At 47.7% G+C, this 20,825-nt stretch overlaps 1 protein-coding gene across 1 annotated transcript; it reads left to right on the forward strand.

The window, feature by feature from the left end:
• Positions 1-1,710: 1,710 nt before the first annotated feature.
• LOC138803285 (cbp/p300-interacting transactivator 4-like) lies at positions 1,711-3,002 on the forward strand. Its single transcript, XM_069987106.1, has one exon. The coding sequence runs from the start codon at positions 1,960-1,962 to the stop codon at positions 2,512-2,514; it is 555 nt and encodes a 184-aa protein (XP_069843207.1). The 5' UTR covers positions 1,711-1,959; the 3' UTR covers positions 2,515-3,002.
• The last annotated feature ends 17,823 nt before the right edge of the window (positions 3,003-20,825 follow it).

Genomic DNA, 20,825 nt, shown 5'->3' on the forward strand with positions numbered 1-20,825 from the left:
ACAGCTCCAGAAATCCACAACACTATGGTCATTTGTGACCTTCCCATAAGATCTCAGGGTAGCCGGGCGCTGGTGGTTCACGCCTGTAATCCTAGCTACTCAGGAGGCTGAGATCTGAGAATCGCGGTTCAAAGCCAGCCTGGACAGGAAAGTCCGTGAGACTCTTATCTCCAATAAACCACCAGAAAACCGGAAGTGGCACTGTGGCTCTGGCGGTAGAGCGCTCACCTTGAGCTAAAGAGCCCAGGGACAGTGCCCAGGCCCAGAGTTCAAGCCCCACGACAGACCAAAAAAAAAAAAAAATCTCAGGGTACCCCAGGCAAGGATCACCATCTCCCTTTCATTCAGCAGAAAGTTGAGGCTCTGGGGGAATAAAATGCTTTCCTCCCACCCGCAACTCAACAGACAAGGGTCACACACCTGCCTGTGGGTGTTGGGGCAACAGGAGCCTTAGAACAGCCTTTCTTGGTTTCATCCCTCTACACAAACTAAATAAAAGTAAGTTCCAGGAAGTTCCAAGGCAACTGGGGGGGGGGGGAGGTCAGAAGAGGGAGGGACTGAATAGTAAACAAATGAAGGTCAAGGTTCAGGGAGGCTGTATTTGGCTCGGGAAGTCTTTCTGAGGCTCTGAGCTTTTGAAGAGCACCAACTATTCACATGGTAATTTACTGTGTGAGTTCCCAGAACAACCACTTTCTCTTTGTGTGTCTTAGTCTCTTCATCTGTAAATTGGGGCTAATAACACCTGCCCAGTCCCTTGACAGATGCTTATGGAATGTAAAGCACTTTAGAAACCCGGTATTATTCTCCAGAATAGGTGAGAAATCCCCCCCTTAGCGTTAGAGCTAAATGCAGCCTTTTCGTTCGTTCAAAGAACACCTATCTCCAGGACGGGTGGTAGGCACTGTCCACACATCCCCTCGCACAACCTCACCGCATCCCAGAGGGATCGTCGTGGTGGTGTCAGTCTTGCAGACAAAGAAGCTGAAGATCAGGTCACTGGGTTGCGATTCACTCTATCATTTGCTCATTCACTCGGCTTTTTATAAAAAGCCATCTCTGGGCCAGGCTTTGAGCCAAGGCTGAGGAGACGAGCAAGTCCTTCAGGAGACATGCCCACAAATTAATAACAACTCAGTACATGCTTCAACACACAAGGTGCAGTGGGAGCCAGAGAAGGAGCAAACTGGCTTCCTGAGCGCTGACCTCCGTGGGAGACCCTGCACAGCTAGGGTGCCTGTGCCCTGCACAGAAGTGGCAACCATAGGATCAAGGCGAGTCACTTCGGTCAGGGCTTTGCTGCGTCCTTCTAGGAAACGTCTTAGGCCTCTGAGCCTCGTCTCTATTAGAAAAAATTAAGAGAATGAGTGGGACTAAGATCTGACAGTTCCCGGGGCCCAAATCTCTGACCACCTAAACACCTCCCTCCTCCCTTCATTTTCCTGTGGTATTAAGCCGACCCTAGCTTAGACTGGAGTCTGAACCCCGAAAGCCCAATGAAGCCCCTAGGAAAGCGTCAAACACTCCGCCCCAAGGGCAGCACGCAAAGTCTGGGGCGGGGCCTGGGATCCCATGGGCGGAGCTATCTCGGGGGGCGGGGCTGAGAGTAAACAGAAACGTTTTGCCCGACCAATGAGAAATCGGAGGCGGGGCATCCCCGCCCCTTGGTTTAAGATGTCGCGGGGCCCTGGGGCGGGACGCCCGGGTCTCCAGTCAGTGGGCATCTCGTTGTTTTGCCATCGGGAGCGGCGGCCACGGGGTTCGCAGGAAAGCGGAGCTGGGTGCGATCTGGTCTGGCGAGGGGAGCAAGTCGGATTCAGTTTTCCTTTGCCTGGCTGGGTTGTGAGGAAGACACGGTGTCCTCCTGGTCTCCCGCTCCGAGGAGCCGCAGGCCGGGGTCCGGGGGACGCCCGCCCTGACCCTCCGCACGCCGCCTCCACCCGCAGCCAGCCCGCGGCCATGGCCGACCACCTGATGATCTCCGAGGGCTACCGCCTGGTGCCGGTGCCGCCTCCCGCCGCTCCTGCACACGGGCCTCACGCGCTCCGGACTCTGCAGCCTTACGCCGGCCCGGGCCTGGACGGCGGGCTGCGGCCGAGGGGGGCTCCACTGGGGCCGCCGCCGCCCCCACCCGGGACCCTGGCTTATGGAGCCTTTGGACCGCCGTCTTCCTTCCAGCCCTTTCCAGCCGCACCGCCTCCGGCTGCCGGCGGCGGCGCGCACCTGCAGCCGGTGGCCGCGCTGTACCCGGGGCGCGCCCCCGCCCTCCCCGGCGCCCTCGGGAGCCCCGCAGGCCCGCAGCCGGCGCCCGCCACCGCGGCCCCGCCGCCGCCCGCGCAGGCCCTGGGAGGCATGGACGCCGAACTCATCGACGAGGAGGCGCTGACGTCGCTGGAGCTCGAGCTCGGGCTGCACCGCGTGCTCGAGCTGCCCGAGCTCTTCCTGGGCCAGAGCGAGTTCGATTGCTTCTCGGACTTGGGGTCGGCGCCGCCCGCCGGCTCGGTGAGCTGCTGACCGCGCCCGAGAGGAGACGCGGGCCTGGCTGCCCGCCGGACTCTGCCCCCAGCCGCCCGGCCCGCACGCGCCCTCCGGGAGGGCGGACACGGCGGGTTTGCCCGCGGAGCCCGGCGCCGCGCTGAGACGCCTGGCTTGCCTCCAGACCCTGCCTCCCCGCCCCGAGGACGCTCTGGCATTTTCTCCCACCCGTGCCCCAGCGGGAAGGTGAAGGGGACTAGACCACTTTCGGACTCCGCGTTCTTGGATTCTGCGTCCTGGCTCTTTCCTCGCCCCTTTCCCACCCCCTAATCTGAGCCATGGCAGACTTCTGCCTGATTTCCCGACTCCTCGAGCAGCTCACGACCGGGACTGGGTCCTCGGAGCAACGATTCCCCGATCCCTCACTGTCGCTGGGGGAGGAAAGCTTGTACAGCCCTTAACCACCGCCGAGTGGAGCGATGCCCCATTTGGCCTCCCAAACCGAAATAAACCTGGATCCTTTTACAGTTTTGAGTTTTCCTTTTCCTTCCACCTGTATTCAGCTTTCACAGTCCTGAGGCTGTTGGAGACCTTCGTGGGCTATGAGGCCAGGATGAGAAGTCCCACCGTTTCTTTTGAAAATACCTTGAGTTGTGCAACTGTGATCTGTCACAACCTTTAAGGCAGAGGCCGCCACCGGGTGGCAGCATAACCCACTGGAGCTCCCAGCTCCCAGGTCGGGGCTAAGGGATGGGCTAGGCTATACTTGAGGATTAAGACAGACCCAGAAAGACCTGGTTCTGGACTACCACTCTTACTGGTCCAAGATAGTAGTATCCCTTCAGCCTTTCAAGGCTGTCTCCAGTCTCCTCTAGAGATGCCTTTGACAACATGCAGATTCCTAGGCAGTCCTCAATAAATGATAGAAATGAGTATACTAGAAATTGGTGGCATTAAGTTTTTTCCCAACCTTCATACTAAGCTGGCAAATGCTCATGTGGAATCTGTGTCTGGGGTGGGTGTCGGCGAGTGACAGGCCTGGAAATACTTATCATGGTACTAGGAAGAAGTGAGGAGATCCAGAAACCAGGTGGAACAGCCAAGGTGCCAAGCCCACAAGGAGGAAGTTTCAGCCACTTAGGATGGGGCATCAGTTCAGGCTCTTGAGAGGCGGTGACGTGTGATGTTATGAGGTGATGAATGTTTTTAGGGCTTGCAGAAGCCACTAGCAGCAGGGAAGCCTCCCAGTACAGGGAATCTACAGAGTATCCCGAAGGCACAGGAAAGGTGATAGCTGTACAACGTTGAGGTCAACACAGTCATCATTTCACACGTGAGAGATGTGGGGCTGGCCCAGGACTCCAGGATTTGGCTTCAGTCCTGATCTCCAGTGTGAGTTTCTGCCTGCCCACTGTGGTTCATTGTGGAAAGACCTGGGAAGGAGGTAGAGGAGAGACTGAAGGCAAGGAGGAGCCTACAGGCAATGCTAAGACCAGGCATTAGGGAAGTCTAGGAGATGGAATCCAGAGACTGGAGAGGAACTCGAGGGCTACACTTTCTGTCCCTGAATGTTGAACTCTGCTCTAGTGCCAAGTCACTTGTTCTCATGACTCTTCAGCCACCTGTGAGTTTTCCCAGAGCATACTTTGTGGGCACCAGCTCTGAAGCCTGGAGGATGGGCAAGGAGTGGGTGTGAGAAAGTATTTGGCAAGTGAATAAAGAGCTCCTCTGAGACCTTAGGCCTCTAGGACAGGCTAGAGACAAAGGAAGAGGGCCTTTTGGTTTAGGGCGGGCCTGATCTCAAATGAGGATTCTCTCTAGCTTCACCCAGACCCAGGCTGTAGACAGAAACAAAGGACTGAATCAAGATAGGGAGGCTTGGCCCTGGGCTTTCACATTGCCTGATTCCCCTCTTTCTTTTTTTTTTTTTTTTGTCGGTCATGGGGCTTGAACTCTGGGCCTGAGTGCTGTCCCTCAACTCTTAAGCTCAAGGCGAGCGCTCTACCACTTGAGGTACAGTGCCACTTCCGGTTTTCTAGTGGTTTATTGGAAATAGGAGTCTCACGGTCTTTCCTGCCCGGGCTGGCTTTGAACCGCGATTCTCAGATCTCAGCCTCCTGAGTAGCTAGGATTACAGGCGTGAGCCACCGGCGCCCGGCAATTCCCCTCTTTCTTGACCTCAGTTTCCCCACCTGTACAGTGAGGATGATATTCCTGTCCTACTACTTTATAAGGCAATAAGTCTCATCATGAGTGAGGGACAAGTCAGGGGTACGATTGATATGCAATTCTTCTCATTTGGAAGGAATTACAATGAAAGTCCAGCTCCTGCCCCTTCCCAGAGGTAAAGTAGAGCCTGAGGAGGAAGTCCAGCTGCCATCCCTTCAGGAGAGGCTGTCAGCAGACAGGTGGACAGCTGAGGCTGGAGCAGCATAACACCTGGGGAAATTCACCACTGGGATCTTCAAATCCCTGACACTAGAGGATTCTGACCCAACTTGCTGCATTAGAAGAAAAGACACAGAGGGAAAGCAGTGGGCTTGAGGCCTCACAGCCTCAGCACCCTGTCCCAGAAGTTCTCTTAGGAAGAACCAGAAGTAAGGATGATCCAGGTATTTCAACCTTGTGCTAATGGGCCATGGCATATTCTCAATAACTGAGCACTGCCATCCCCGTCATCTTTCCAGCTCAGCTAAGTGCTCACAGTCATTTGTGGAATAAATTAATGGGCAGGATGGGGTAGCCTTTTCCCAGGCAGCTTAAGTGGTTTAGCCGATTACTAAGTAATCCTCTTGAACTTGTCGATCCAAGCTTGCCTAACTCTTCACGCCACATTGCTATTAGAAGTGCTGGGTCAGGATTAGTGGTGATGCAAAACCAAGAAGGACCCACTAAGTGCTCTTTCTCTTCTGGCCTCTCCTTTAATCATCACTTACCCTGTAAAGGGCTAGGCCATCCCAGAGAACAGAAAACATGGGCAGGACACTGAATGACTTGAAGGCACATACTATCTACTTAGGGCCCTTTGTTTCTCCAGGCTTAGTCTGACCTGAGTCTAAACAGAACAAGAGCAAAATCTCAGCCTTCATCTACTGCTCTGTGGTCATGAAATGCAGAGGAAGTCATGGACCCTCCTGGGGGCTCAGTTTCTTTTCCCATACAATGAGAAGAATAAGCCTAACACAAGGTTGTATGCAAGGAATCAAATGAGATTGGTTACTGAGAGTGACTTGTGCCTGGTGCAGTGCTGCCTGGTTAGGTGGGTTGGGGATGGGGATAGACAGCTACTGTCTCCACTTTGCACCCAGTCTGGGCCAAGGAGCTCTGCATACACTTTGGGGCTTGAGGTCTAGCCAGCCTGAAGCAAGTATGCAACAGAGTCACATAATAGATGGCTTGGACAGGTACTGTTGAGAAAATCAGGATCTGGAAGGCTGAGAGTTTGCAGTGATAAAAGGTAAGGAGAGGCTGAGTGTTACTCATGAGGCTGAGATCTAAGGATCATAATTTGAAGCCAGGCTGGACAAGTCCGTGAGACTCATCTCCAATTAACTACCAAAAAGCCACAAATGGAACTGTGGCTCAAGTGGTTAGAGCCTTGAGTGGAAAAACTAAGGGATAGTGCCCAGACCCTGAGTTCAAGACCCAGTACTGGCATGATAATGTGGAGAGGGTGAAAAGGGATCAGTCTGGGAGTGACATGAAGAGACTAGGCCAAGGCACAAAGTATACCCTGACAGATGAAACAAATGAAGGAAGTAATTCTGAGCTCAGTCTCCTCACCTGTCAAATGGAGCCACCACAGGCTTCTTGTGAGGGTGAACTAGACTTTCCATGCCTGTCCCCATGAACTACTCAAACTGCCACAGAGGCAGGGGGAGAGAGCTTTGTCTCAGCCACCTCCAGGACCTTCCCATCCTCAACTCCAGCCACCTCAGGCTTCTGATACATGAGTTCTTTGTGCCCTTCTGAATGGTCTATGCATCTACTTTTTCCACCCACAAAAGTCTTATGTCATCACATGTCAGAGCTGACGATGGTTTTTCCCCCAGCAGACTGTAAGAGTCTGGGGATGACCTTAACTCATCATCATTCCTGCCTCAAGTACTTCCTGAAGCGAAGGATGGGAATGGAGATCCTGGTTTACTCCATAGATCTCCATAGATATCTGTACCTTCGTGCTTCTGCTCAGATTTTGTGCTCAGGGAACAAGGATGCATTAGCAGCCAGGGCTGAGATAGACCCAGGTTTTTGTGTCATATAGATCCACATTTAAATTCTGATTCCAACATTTGGAAAAGCCACTTTGTCACTCTACACTTCATCTTTTCCTTTTCTTCTTAGTATAAAATACTTTCAAATACATATACCCCAACAGTGGCTGGTGTACACAGCACAGTGCCCAGTATGTGGTAAGTTTCCAGCTAGTGACAGCTGTTTCCACCTTTGTATGCTAGGTTCTGGGTAAACAGCAGCTGTTTACACGAGAGGAGAAGCCCAGGGACAGGAAGGGTAACTTTAAAGCCTGTCTCATGCAAATGGCCCTTCACCAAAAGGACAGTGGAAGGCAGATATGACTATATGCTGTCTATGCCTCTCCAGGATTCTGTCTCCTTCCCACAGAAAAACATCTCCCCAGATTTCTTTTATGGGATTTACATCTCTGTCATTTACATACTATGAAGCAAAAGTGCCTAGTTTCCTATAGGCAATATAAAAGAAGCCTTCAATTCTTTATTTTTCCATGACTAGTTTCAAATAACAGTGTTTTACCTTCTCCTTTCCCTCCTTTTCTTCTCCATATGAAAATCTTTCGGATTTGCATTCATTGTCCTAAACGTGTGCCATCTGCTTGTTGGGTCATTTAGTCCTGACCCAACTCTCAGTAATATAATTCAATAAATTCTTATTCCAGGCTTTACAAAGCTGAGGAAACTGAAGTTCATGGAGGTGAAGCAACTTGCCCACTGCTGCATAGCTAGTAATCTGCTAGGTTAAAACGTTTACTTAAGATAGCACTATGAACATAGTGAGAAATAATTGTTAGTGCAGCTGTTATAACAAAAAGAGTAAGAAAAAAACTAACTGGCTTAAAGAGTAGAAAATATTTATTTTTGCCAGGCGCTGATAGCTCATGCCTGCAATCCTAACTACTCAAGAGGCTGAGATCTAAGGATCGTGGTTCAAAACCAGCCCAGGCAAGGAAAGGAAAGTCCATAAGACTCTTATCTCCAATTAACCACCAGAAAACTGGAAGTGGAGTTGTGGCTCCAAGTGGTAGAGTCCTAGCCTTGAGCAAAAGAGCTCAGAAACAGCACCCAAGCCTTGAGTTCAAACCCCCATGACCACCAACAATGCAACAAGTTTATTTTGAGTTCCATCCCATCATTCATACCCAGATTCTGTCCTTCCTGCTCTGTTATTCATTACTTTCCAACCTCATGAGCCAAAGTGGTTTCTCAAAGCCCAAGTCAGCCTTTTATGGCTCATTTCATTGTTATCTTGTTTTACAAAATTTTTGAGACAGGATTTCCTTGTAGAGCAGGCTGGCCTCAAACTTGCCAAAATCTTCATGTCTCTGCTTCCTGTTGCTGGGATTGCAGAATCACTGAGTCCAGGTCTCTTGTTTTTTTTGTTTTTTTTTTTTCTTGCTTGCTTGTTTTGTTTTGTTGGTTTTCTTTTTGGCAGTCCTGGGGCTTGAACTGGGGCTTGGGCTTTGTCCCTGAGCCTCGGCTAGCACTCTACCACTTGAGCCACAGGCACCACTTCTGGCTTTTCTGTTTATGTGGTACTGAGAATTCAAACCCAGGGCCTCATGGATGCTAGGCAAGCACTCTACCACTGAGCTACCTTCCCAGCCCCAGTTCTCTTTTATCTTTGTCTACAGAGTAGAAGAAGTAGGGTCACAGACATCTCTATATCTGGCTCTCAGGAAAAAGAGAACAAGAGAGTAAGCACATCTAATATTTTAAGGAGCAGCAACACATATCACATGACCAATTCTAATCATATGATCACATACCTACAAGGGAGGCTGGGAAATACGGTTTCTACCTGACAAAACCATAGGTTGACCAGTAAAAAAGGCCTTATGGAAGAAGTGAAGCATGATATTAGACCACCAGCAGACTCCAGCACAGAAAGTGGTAATACTAAGTGGCTTCGTTGAAATTAGAATTCAAGTCTATTATGCCCCAGGATTCATGGTGAAGTAGGAAAGATATCAGAGTCTAGAGTTCTGCATGAAATGACCTGTTGGAATTTCATACACTTGGTATCAGTCATCACTGTAAATGCTCACCTTGGGTAGCTCTTTTTATTTTATTTCTTTGTTTCTTTATCTGTAAGGAGACTATGAACTCAGCACATGAGAGCAGGAAGGTGACAGCATGTGCAAAAGCTAAGTGGCATGAAAGAATAAGGCTTGATGAGTGTTAGGTTTTTAAAAAGAGGTAGCCGAGTAAGAACTGCACCAGCACGCACGTGGTATTCAGATAAGGGGTAGGTTTATTCAGTAGACCTGCTTGGACCAGGCAAGGGTGGCACTCCACGTGGCTGGGAAAGGCCTGGGAATGAGAGAGAGCTGGGAAGAGAGGAAAGAGAGAGAAAAGAGCAGAGAGAGGGGTAAGAACAGTAGCACTCACGTGGTATTCAGGTAAGGGGTAGACCTGCTGGGACCAGGCAAGGGTGGCACTCCACGTGGCTGGGAAAGAGAGAGAGCAAGAGAGCAAGAAAAGAGCAGCAAGAGCTAGAAATGAACAGAGAGAGAAAAAGAGAGTCTGGGCCTGGGCTAGCCCTTATGTAGGGTATGGGTGGCGAAAGGTGTGGCCACATAAAATTCAGATGTGACCTCAGCGGATGCAGATGTGACCTCTTCCAGGTGTCCCAGTTGCCTAGGTAACGCAGGTACTGGGTGGAGACTTTGCTGCGAGGAGGGTGGAGTCTACTGGCCATCCAGGAGCGGACCTTACAATGAGGGAAGGCCAAGTCTAGAGTAGTAGTGTGCAGGGTACATGGTTAGAGGCAAAGGGATATATTTGGGGTCAGCAAAGGTCAAAGAGGAATGACCCTTGAATGTCAGGCTGAGGAGCTTGAAGTCAATGCTCTCTTGGCAATGTGGAGCCACAGAGAATATAAATAGGGTGGGAAAAGAGATTTGGTTTTGTTTTTGTGTCAGTTCTGGGTCTTGAACTCAGGGCATGGGCACTGTCCTTGAGCTTTTTATTTTGCTCAAGGCTAGCACTCTACCATTTGAGCCACAGCTCCACTTCTGCCTTTTTTTTGTGATTAACTGGAGATAAGAATTTCATGCTTTTCCCTGTCTGTCTTGTTTTGACCCATAATCCTCAGATCACAGCCTCCTGAGTAGCTAGGATTACGAGTATGAGCCACCAGCTCCCCACTCATGGGGAAAGAAGTTTTTAATTTCTGGGGGAGGAAGTTAAGGGAAAGGTCACTCTCCCACAGTTGGCATACATTTGAGAGGGACACGGAGAAATGGGAGCCCCAGGAAGGTTGTCATACTGCTTTACGTAACATTGAAAGACTTAGGGAAAGCGGGAACAAGGTAGAGTAGATAGAATGTCTTGAAAGATTACGTGTGTGACTCTGAGTGTGATTTCTTGAATGCAAGGAACTAGGTAGATATTCAAGGAGTAGTGCTGTATCTATCATATCAACATCTAGATTCCTCCATTTAGACCTAAAAAGGCTGCTCCAACTACCATATCAACATCCAGCCAGAAGTAAAGGAGAAAGGCTCTCTCTAGGAGTTGTCAGACCTCCTAATCTCCTAAACACACACACACACACACACACACACACACACACACACACACACACACACACACACAGGTCTCAGAAGCAGCCTTTAAGCCAGGCATGGTAACTCAAGTCTGTAATCCTAGCTACTTAGAAGGCAGAAGTTAAAGAAATGTGGTTCAAGGGCAGCCCAAATATAAAAGTCTGTGAAACAACATCTTAAATCAATGACTGGATGCAGACACATCTGTTATCCCAGCTACAAGGGAAGCACAAAGGCCGGGTACAGTGGCACATTCCTGTCATCCCCAGCTACATGGAAAGCTCAAGGGGGAGAGCCACAGCCCAGCCAGCCATGGCATAAAGTGAGACCTTGCCTTGCAGCATAAAAGGAGGCTGGAGGCATGACTCAAGCAGTAGAGCATCTGCCTGGCAACTCCAACATTCTGAGTTCAGTTCCTAGTGTTGCCAAAAAAAAAAAAAAAGCAATACGGCCTTTATTCTTTGTGGTCTGGTATCTAAGTAGAATTTTGGGGATTTTGGTACTAAGGAAGAAGATGAAAATGGATCCTGCATGCTCACTAGAGGCTATGGGAAAGAGAGCCTAAATATGATTGCAAGAGGATGGCTCAGGGGACAGAGTGGCTCTTCCTTGCAGTGAAATCTAGGAGAAAGGGAAAGAGCGAGGCTGAGAGCAAAGGGGTTGTGTTGGATCAACCATGGCTGAAAGCAGAGGTCTAGACTGGCAATAAGTGTGTTTTGGGGTTATTAGCACAGCCATGGTTGTCATAAGAAGGAAAGAAAAGAAAGAGAGAAAGAGAGAAAGAGAAAAAGAAAGAAAGAGAGAAAGAAAGAAAGAGAGAGTATCAAATAAAGTGGCCAAGGGTCCAACCTGGGAAAACACAGACTTACTTGGGAGAAAAGGAAAGGCCAGAGACGGCGAAGGAGCAGAGAAGGAGGTAGGAGAAGCAGCAGAGGAGGACCACGATGGCCAGGGAGTTGTGTCCCAGCGTGTGGGCAGCAGCACCTAAGCTGAAAAGAGGCCCTTCAACCTGGCAACCAGGAAATTAAAATGGGTGCTAGAAAGATTTTAGAGAAGTAGAGAGGTGGGAGTCAGGCTGCCATGTGTAAGTGGGGAACAAGAAGATGAACAAACCAAGTTGTTTTTTTAGGACTGCAATGCTTGCACGCATCAAATGACCCACATCTGAGGTTTCTTAACTGTTTTTGTTTGCTTAGAGGTTCTCTGGTGATGCTAGGAATCAAACCCATGCTGAGCACAAACGTGCACTCTACTATTGAGTGACACCTCCACCCTCCTTATTTCACTGGACCCAAAAGCATTTGAAAAGTCCTAGCCCTCCCTTTGGTCCAAAGGCTTGAAGTAGGGTACAATACCCCCCTTGTTCTACAGGGGGTAGTACTACACTATCTAGACTCCACGTGTGACACAGACATGAATTCTCCCAGAAATGATGAGTTCTCCAAAACACCAACATTTTAGGAGCTTGAGTAGTTGAAACAGAATAGAAGTTTCTGCCCAAATCCTGGCTCTGTCACTTCCTGATTGGGTGACCTTAAATAATCCTCTCACTTGTAGGGCCTGCTTCCAGTCTGGCAGAGGAAACCTCAACACATCCAAGCCTATGTCACAGGTCATTGGAAGTCTTTAGACAATATGGTCATGTCTGACCTTCCTGTAGACAGACTTGGGACTGGGGTAAGCAGGGAAGGTAGGCTCAAAAGCAGGAAGGATTTAGCCCAGTGTCTAACCACAGAGGTGGTCTCTAAAGGAACCACAGAGCAGTGACTTTGATCAGGAAAGTTGGGTTCTAATTTTGCAGACAGGAAAACTGAAGAGAGAGAGAAATGAGCAGGTCACGTGAGGGGATGCGTGGGGTTGGGAGAGATGGGGTGGGAGGGAGATAATAGGTGCATTGTATTTATAAGCTGATATGTTGAATTGGAGCCCCTTTGTACAACTACTTAAAGATAATTTAAAAATCTAGAAGAAAGGAGGGGAAATGACTTTTTCAGGGTCACACCCTCCAACAGACAAAGCGGAGGCACCAAATCTAAAATTTGGGGAATGACTTGATGTGTAATATTGGAGTCAGAAATATTTGATGTGTAATAAATTGATGCATAATTTTGGGGAGGAAATAATTTGATGTCTGATAAATTGATGTGTAATATTACTGTGTAGTTTTTTTATGTTGTTTTTGAACTGAGGCTTTCTGGAGGGTTTACACACACACACACACACACACACACACACACACACACACAGAGTCTCTGTTAACTTCCACATTCTCAGATCACACCCTCACATGCTTCCTCCCAGCAAGATGATACTGGACAAAGATTAAGGACCATTCCAGGACAGGCTTGTGAGTCAAAAGACCTTGGAACAGCTCTGGGCTCTGACTTGAACTTTCTGGGCCTCAATTCCCCCATTTGCAAAATGAGGCTTCTAGCCCCAGTCAATCCTGGGGGCCCAGAGGGCCTTGTTTTGCCCTCCCTTGAGTTTTTCGGATCATTCTCCCCACTTGCCCCTCAAGCCCACCCCTCTGTTGTGACCTCCTTTCCATTTTATAGTCTTCCCAGCACTTATCACCCTCCGAAATTATCTTAGGTTTTATTGTCGTTTATTGTCTGCCTAGACAGTAGTCTTCTGTCCACTCCATGAAAGAGGGACATTGGGGGTTTGGGAGAGCCCTCTGACTTTGGCACCCAGGACAGTACTTGGCACATAGGAGAGATGAACAAACAACTGTACAATTAAGGGAACAAAGGACAGAAAACAGTTCCATGCCCTCTGAGGCAAATGTTCAGGTCCCCACTTCTCATCTCTGCCCTCATCACCAACACCTCTCCTGTCCTAGACATAATGAGGCTAATTGAAGGGCCTTGGTGGGGTGTGGGTATGGGGAGGTGGCATGTGAAGAAGGCCACCCTGTTTCCAGGTTCAGGGCATGTTCAGTAACACCAAACCAAGGTCCTTACTGACCTCTTGTGGCCATGGGGACACATAACAGGGTCTGGGAGGAGTCTTAGGTGGGAGGTGGTCAGTTCAGCCAGCATTTGTCAACTATCTCTGTGCCCAGGATTGGTGATGCCCACCCATGAGAAGCTGACACTCTTTTCCCACCTAGAGCTAAAGTTGTGCCTGAGGAAAGGGTGATGTCTGAGAGAGGAGCTAAAGGAGACGCTGACAGGAGTAAGGGAGAAGTAAAGGCAGACCCACCCCAGGACTAAGCAAGCAGACAGCGTGGGTCTTGAACATCAGGATCCTTTCCCAAACATGTCTGCTCCCAACAAACTGCCCACCTCTCCCAGAAAAATCTTCTGGATCCCTCATCCATTTAGAAGTTATTGTAGAAAAGAATGAACAAGAAGAGGGAATATCTAGTATCCACAGAAACCATTTGGGATAAAACCAAAGAGGATTTAAGAAAATTCTCCTGATGTAAAATGTAAAAATCTTCCACCTCATTGCTTCCAATAAAATCCATCTTATGAACTGTATTAGTCAGGTCTTGTGATAATGCTGTAAAACAAACCAACCTGAAATCTCAGTGACCTACAAAACAACTGTCATTTCACATCCCCAAGTCTCCAGTTGGTGCTGACTGGGTCAGGCTGGACTGATGAACAAGTCAGGTCTGCTGCACAAGGCAACAATCAAGCACAGAGCTGTCTCTGCTGGGGAGGGAGTCACCATGAGATCTGGCAGCACTCAGCCTGCCTCTTACGCACAAGCACAAGGTCCTCTTCTCTCCTTTGATTAGCCAGAATAAATGCCATGGACAAACCCAAGGTCAGCCTGGTGGTGGAGTGGATAATGGGGTGCTTCACTTAAATCCCACCTACCCATTCCTCAGCTGCTGGGATGACTGCTACAGTTGCTCATGGCTCAGTCACTCACTGGAATTGCCCTGGGCCACATCACTCAAAGTCAAGCCCAGAGACAAAGCTACCCATCCCCCATCCATCCCTCAATGTGGCCCAACTGCCCGAGGGCTGACTGACCTCCAGAGTTCCTGAGGGTCAGCAGGTGCCTCCACTGCTGTTGCGTAGAAGATGGACTTCTCCCCTTGACCCTCCCCTTCTGCTCTGGGCCTTCCAGATGTTGAATATTCTGAGCGCAACCCCTAATACACACTCTTGGTTCTTCCAGAATCTTCTCAGGAAACTATGCTAGGACAGGCAAGGGTAGCCATGGCATGAGTGAAGAAGACTTTCAGACAAACACACTTTCCTATTTTTCGGAATACAAATGGCTATAAATTACTCCAGAATGCATCCCGGAGACAGATCTGATTTATTTTGGCTACAGCAAAACTCTGGGCATGTGCTCAAATGTGTATAGAGGGTGGGCACCGAGGCTGCCTCTGGCAGATCGCTGCTTTGTGATTGCATTGACCATATTAGAAATACTGGGGTTTCAAGTGGCTATGTGATAGCAAAGGTTCTGGGGCTAAACAATTAGGGTTTCCAAAGTGCTGCTCCATGTCTGCACAGGTCCACCTCTGCCCCACTGGAATGGAGCAAGTCCCAGAACAATCCTCAGCCTTGAGCAGAGGGTGAGTTCAACACCACTGTTATGGACTGAACCCTGGCCTTTCGACATTCATAATTTCAAAATGTGACAATATTTGGAGATAGGGCTTTCAAAGTGGTAGTTAAGTTAAAATGGTGGTGTGATAGTCAATACACACCTTCGGCTCATTGCTCTAATCCAGTATGGCCAATGTCTTTATAAGAAGAACTTAGAGAGGCCAGACACCTAGGAGCATGGAGACAATCATGAAGACACTGGACGACGGTGGTCATCTAAAGGCAAAGAGAAAGGTCTGAGAATGAAAACAATTCTGCCGATGCCTTGCATAGCCATCCAGCCTCTGGAAGTGTGAGGAAACAAATGTCTGTTGTGTGGCTGCCCAGTCTGTGATATTCCTTATGGCAGCCCAGGCTGACTAATGCACCAAGGTGACAGCTGTCACAATCCTGATGTCCACAGAGTTGGTGGCAAGGGAAGGTGTGTCCTTTGGCTTCTCAGAGGGCAAGCAAAGACCTCGTTTTAACAACTGGACTTGTCAAACACATATGAAATATGTATCTAACTTGAGGAATATACAACACAGCTTGCTTGAGCTGCAAGAAGGTAAAAATGGCCACACATTCAGAACAGCCATGCAGGTGAGCCAAGCCTAGGCAACACTCTAGTCCAAGGCTATGTGATATAGCTGCTGATTCTGGGCCTGGAGAGAATTTTGCTTGTGCCTTCTGGCCATTGAAGAAGGCCAGTCTAATCTACCAGAAGCTGAGAAGCCATATGGAACTGGGATAAGCCATCCTGCCTGTGGACCAACTAGAGTGCACCAAAGGCTAGAGACATAACAAACTATCTTAGGACATATCTTAGTCCATTCTATATTGCAGTAGCAAAGTGTCTGGTATTGGATACTTTATAAAGAAAAGAGGTTTATTTCGCTCATAGTTCTGGAGGTGCAAGAGCATAGCACTAGCATCTATCTACTCAGCTCTAATGAGGGTCTCTCTAGGGATGGCATCATGCTAGTGGGAACATGTATGAGAATGACGAGATCCCCATGTGAAAGGATTAAGGGGAGATGTCCTGTTCCCTTATAACAACCCAATTAATCATAATTAGATTTTGAGGGAACGAATCCAGTTCTACAAAACTTTCATTAATCCCTTCTGGGGGTGGTGACCTAATTACTTTTGAACTAAGTCCCACCTCTTGACTATTCTACCCCTTCAACATTGCCAGTGGGGATCAAGCTTCTAGCACATGAGCTTTTGGATAGGGAGGCAGACCATAGCAACTCTCCAGGCTCCGTCAGATGAATCTAACCACAGACCTGCTCAGCCAAGCTCAGCCCAAACTGCTGATGCCCAGAATTAAGAATAAATAAAGCGGTTATTGTTTTGAAGCCACCCAATTTCAAGGTGAATTGTTACGTAGCAATAGATAAATGACACACCAAGCTAAAAATCCTGTCTGCCACATCTGATGATAGTTCAGGGACTCCCAAAGCCACCTGCAAACTCCTTGCTGAGCCAGACAAACAGTAACTTGCGCATTAGTTAATTGTGCATCTGTCTCCCCCTGGGACTGGATGACCTTAGGGCAGTAATTCATTCTCCCGCACCTATTCATCCTGGGTATTGTGCTGAGCCAGGCCTCGGCATACAGCAGGTGCTCAATAGACATTTACTCAATTAGGGAAATGCCATGGGACTTGTTCAGGTTGCTCAGATAAGTACAGCAATCTCCTAACCAGTCTCCTCCGTCTTCCTGCACCCAGGCTTGCTCCCTCAAACCCATCTGCTATCTTAGGCAGGAAACTTTCTAAAACACCAATCTATCCCAGTATCAGTCCCAAATCTGAAGCTGTGATTGGATCTCCACTTCTTTTACTGTGAAAAGTCCCATTTCTTTGGAATGATCTATGAACTCTTGCAAAAGAAATTGCAGGGGGGAGGGGGCTTTGTTGGGGATTGAACCCAGAGCTCTTGCACATGCTAGGCAATTGCTCTACCACCAAGCTCCATCCCCAGCTCTTAGTTTTTCTGAGAGAGTGTTGCTATGTAACTCAGTCTGGCCTTGAACTTAAAGATCTTCCTACCTCCACTTGCCCAGTGCCAGGATCACCTAATCCTAAACTCCCATCTTGGACCACTTTCTCCCTTAGACTCTGAGCCTAGTCACAGGGAGTTCTGGTGTCTCTGTATGTGTCTTTATAGATGCTGTGCCTTCTTGATGAAGCACTCACTGCCAACACCAACTCTCTACTTCATGGCTGGACAAAATCCTACTCACCATCCAGTGCATTGGATTGTTCATTATTTTGTCTTGATTGCAAGATGACAAGACATGGATCTATACTGCTTTATGGGCAGTGGCTAATAATTTGGCTGAATGGCCCAGGACTCAGAAAGCAATGGGAGACTGGCAATAAAAAAAAAGTGGAACGATCTTTGAAAATGGAACAAAATGTGAAGATACTTATATTCCAAATAAAAGCTTACTAAAAGGCAGAGGAGGCTCTTGGTAATCAGATAGACAAGATGGCATACTCTGTAGACATCAGCTAACTTTCCTCCAGTCCCTTCAATGCCCTCTCAGTATACTCATGTGCAATGTGAACATGGTGGCCAGAAGGAAGTCTACTGAAGGCTGCTGAATCTCATCAGTGTGCTGGCAGGTGCCACTGCTGATTATCTCACCTGTTATCAGCAGATACAAATGCATATGCCTGATGTGTCACCTCTCCACAGGGCCCACCTAGTCACCTAATGCTAGGTTAATAATCTTGGACACTTCTAATCATAGAGGGGGCATGGTTTATTTTCATCCACCGAGCTAGAATATAAAGTTTCAGGAATCCAAGGGAGATCATGAGAGTGAGCTCTCTTACAAAGATTTATTGATGATCTATGGCTATTGTAATAAATGACTTTCAACTTGGTGGTTTAAAACAATAAAAAATATCCTCTTAACAGTTCTGGAAGCCAGAAGTTCAATGTAGGTTGTACTGGGATTTTGCCAAGGTATCTGGGGAGCTACATTCTCACCAGAGCTCCAGGGGAAGATCCACTTTGCTTATGGCTGCATCACATCCATCCTTGCTTCTGATCACATTGCTTTCTCTCCTGTGTGTGCAGTTTCCCTTTATCTCTCTCTTTAAAAAGGCATTTGTGAGCCTGGCACTGGTGGCTCATGCCTGTAATCTTAGCTATTCAGGAGGCTGAGATCTGAGGATCGCAGTTGAAAGCCAGCCTGGGACAGGAAAGTCCATGACACCCTTATCTCTAATTAACCACCAGAAAACCGGAAGTGGCACTATGGCTCAAGTGGTAGAGCACTAGCCTTGAGCTGAAGAGCTCAGTTCAAGCCCCATGACTGACGAATAAATAAATTAATTAATAAAGGCATTTGTGGAACTGAGCTGTATCTCAGTAGAAGAATGATTGCCTAGCATGTGTGAGGCCCTAAACTTAATTTATTGGGATTTAAAGCCCATTCTACAATCTAGATCTCCCCAGATCAAGATTCTAAACTTAATCAACTCTTCAAAGACCCTTTGTCTTTATAAGTTGACATTTACAAGTTCCAAAGATTAGGACATGGTCTCTTTGATGGCCATTATTAAATTTGCTATTACTCACAAAAACTTTTGCCTTGCCAGGCGCCAGTGGCTCACACCTGTAATCCTAGCTACTCAGGAGGCTGAGATCTGAGGATCCCGGTTCAAAGCCAACACAGGCAGGAAAGTCCGTGAGACCTGAGGATCCCGGTTCAAAGCCAACACAGGCAGGAAAGTCTGTGAGACTCTTATCTCCAATATACCACTAGAAAACCAGAAGTGGCGCTGTGGTTCAAGCGGTAGGGCACTTGCCTTGAGCTGAAGAGCTGAGGGACAGCGCCCAGGCCCAGAGTTCAAGCCCCACGACCAAAACAAAACAAAACAAAACTTTTGCCTCTGCTCTGAGACACTGGCTCTACTAGTTTGAAGGTCTTCATCTCAAAGGGAAGGGAGATAACAGAGTTTCCATTTCAGTTTTAGCTTCTCATTGCCACTGAATCACGATGCATGGTCATTCCTCATTACTAAGCAGCTAAGTTGTTGCTGTACAACAAGGGCAAAAGTGGACTATGTCTACAGTACAGGGGATGTGCCATGGACCAACTTAGCACAGTCAATCCTGTCTTCCCTATCTGTGGGCTCTGCATGTACACATTCAACCTACTGTTAAATGCAGTTTATATATACACTGGATATTATAGAAATGATGATAGATAGATAGATAGATAGATAGATAGATAGATAGATAGATAGATAGATAGATGGCATTTTACTGGACACATACAGATCTTGTCTTGTTTAAACAATACAGTAAAAATCTGTTAAGAAAATACCATATAGTAATACATCACCATTGTATAAGGAAAGTAGATGTGCAGGAAGATGTGTATAATATACCTTTTTGTACAAGGACTTGAGTACCCACAGGTTTTGGTATCTGCAATGGGTTAAGCATAGACCAATTCCCCCATGAAAACTAAGAGCTGAGTGTAATTCCATGCACAATAGTAAAAATTAATGAAATGCTGTGAACCACTAAGGAGTCAGACTTTTGGAAATAATCGTTTGGGTCACTTCACTCAGAGCTTAACCAATGAGGTATTGGCTGAGGGCAAAGGAGCAGAGAAGAAAATTATACACAAACGATGGCATGTGACCAATTACCACAAAAAAGTCTACTGCAGCTATGCATATTTTCTTTTACTTTTTTCTTTCTTTCTTTCTTTTTGTCTTTTTTTTTTTTTTGGTCGGTCATGGGCCTGAACTCTGGGCCTGGGTGCTGTCCCTCAACTCTTCAGCTCAAGGTTAGCGCTCTACCAGTTGAGCCACAGCATCACTTCTGGCTTTTTCTGCTTATGTGGTGCTGAGGAATCGAACCCAGGGCCTCATACATGCAAGGCAAGCACTCTACCACTAAGCTACCTTCCCAGCCCCAGCTATGCATATTTTCTTCCTTGCTTGTGTATCATGTATATATTAACTTTTTCCTCCTCCTTTTCTCATATTACTTTTTGTCTGAGACTGGAAGTTGAACTCATTGACAGGTACTCTACCACTTGAGGCATACCTCCAACTCCTCCTTTTATTGTTTCCTATGACGATCTTAAGTGATGGCTGGATGCTATAGTGGCTCATGCTTATAATCCTAGCTACTCGGGAGGCTGAGATTTGAAGATCATGGTTTGAAGCCAGCCTAGGCAGGAAAGTCCATGAGACTCTTATCTCCAATTAACCACCAAAAAGCTGGAAGTAGAGCTGTGGCTCAAGTAGTAGAACACTAGCCTTGAGAAAAAAAAAAGTTAAGGGACAGCACCCAGGCCCTGAGTTCAAGCCCTGGGACTGGCACACAAAAAAATGTGATTCCTAATTTGAGTTTATTTACAGGTAGGATTGTGACTGAATTAAAGAACAATTAACATCATCAACATATGGATTTGGTGACTAATCCTGGAGATGGACACCATTATTGGACTATGGGGCTTTGTGTTATTTTCATTTGGGGGGAGGAGTAGTGTCCTCATTTGTATGATGCAGTTTCATCTTATTAGATGAGAGTTTCTATTATAATATGGAAAATCTGTGGGTTGATGTGTATGGAACCGAGTGTCCAAAAGCCGTTTTAAGTTCCAAGCATCGTGTGATACTATGGCTTTGATAAGAAGAAGGGAGACCAGAGGGCCTGGAGACTTCCTTATACCATTGTCTCCCAGCCTTATCAGCAACAGCCAGGTGGCCCAGATGATTCCACCATTCAGCTTTTTTCTGCCCTCCCAGAGGAGCTGCACTATATCTAGTACAAGACCAGTCAGAGTCCCTCCTCTTCAGACCTCCGTGTCAGCACTATGGGGAACCCCCTCAGCAAGCTTGTGAGTACTTTTTGTGTGTGTGGTTCTGGGTATTAAATCAAGAGCCTTGGGCATATGAGGCAAGTGCTCCACCTCTGGGCTACACCTCCAACCTTAAGGTTGTGGG

This window comes from Dipodomys merriami, unplaced genomic scaffold, assembly GCF_024711535.1.
Source record: "Dipodomys merriami isolate MVZ:Mamm:240054 unplaced genomic scaffold, mDipMer1.0.p SCAF_34, whole genome shotgun sequence".
Lineage (NCBI taxonomy): Eukaryota > Metazoa > Chordata > Mammalia > Rodentia > Heteromyidae > Dipodomys > Dipodomys merriami.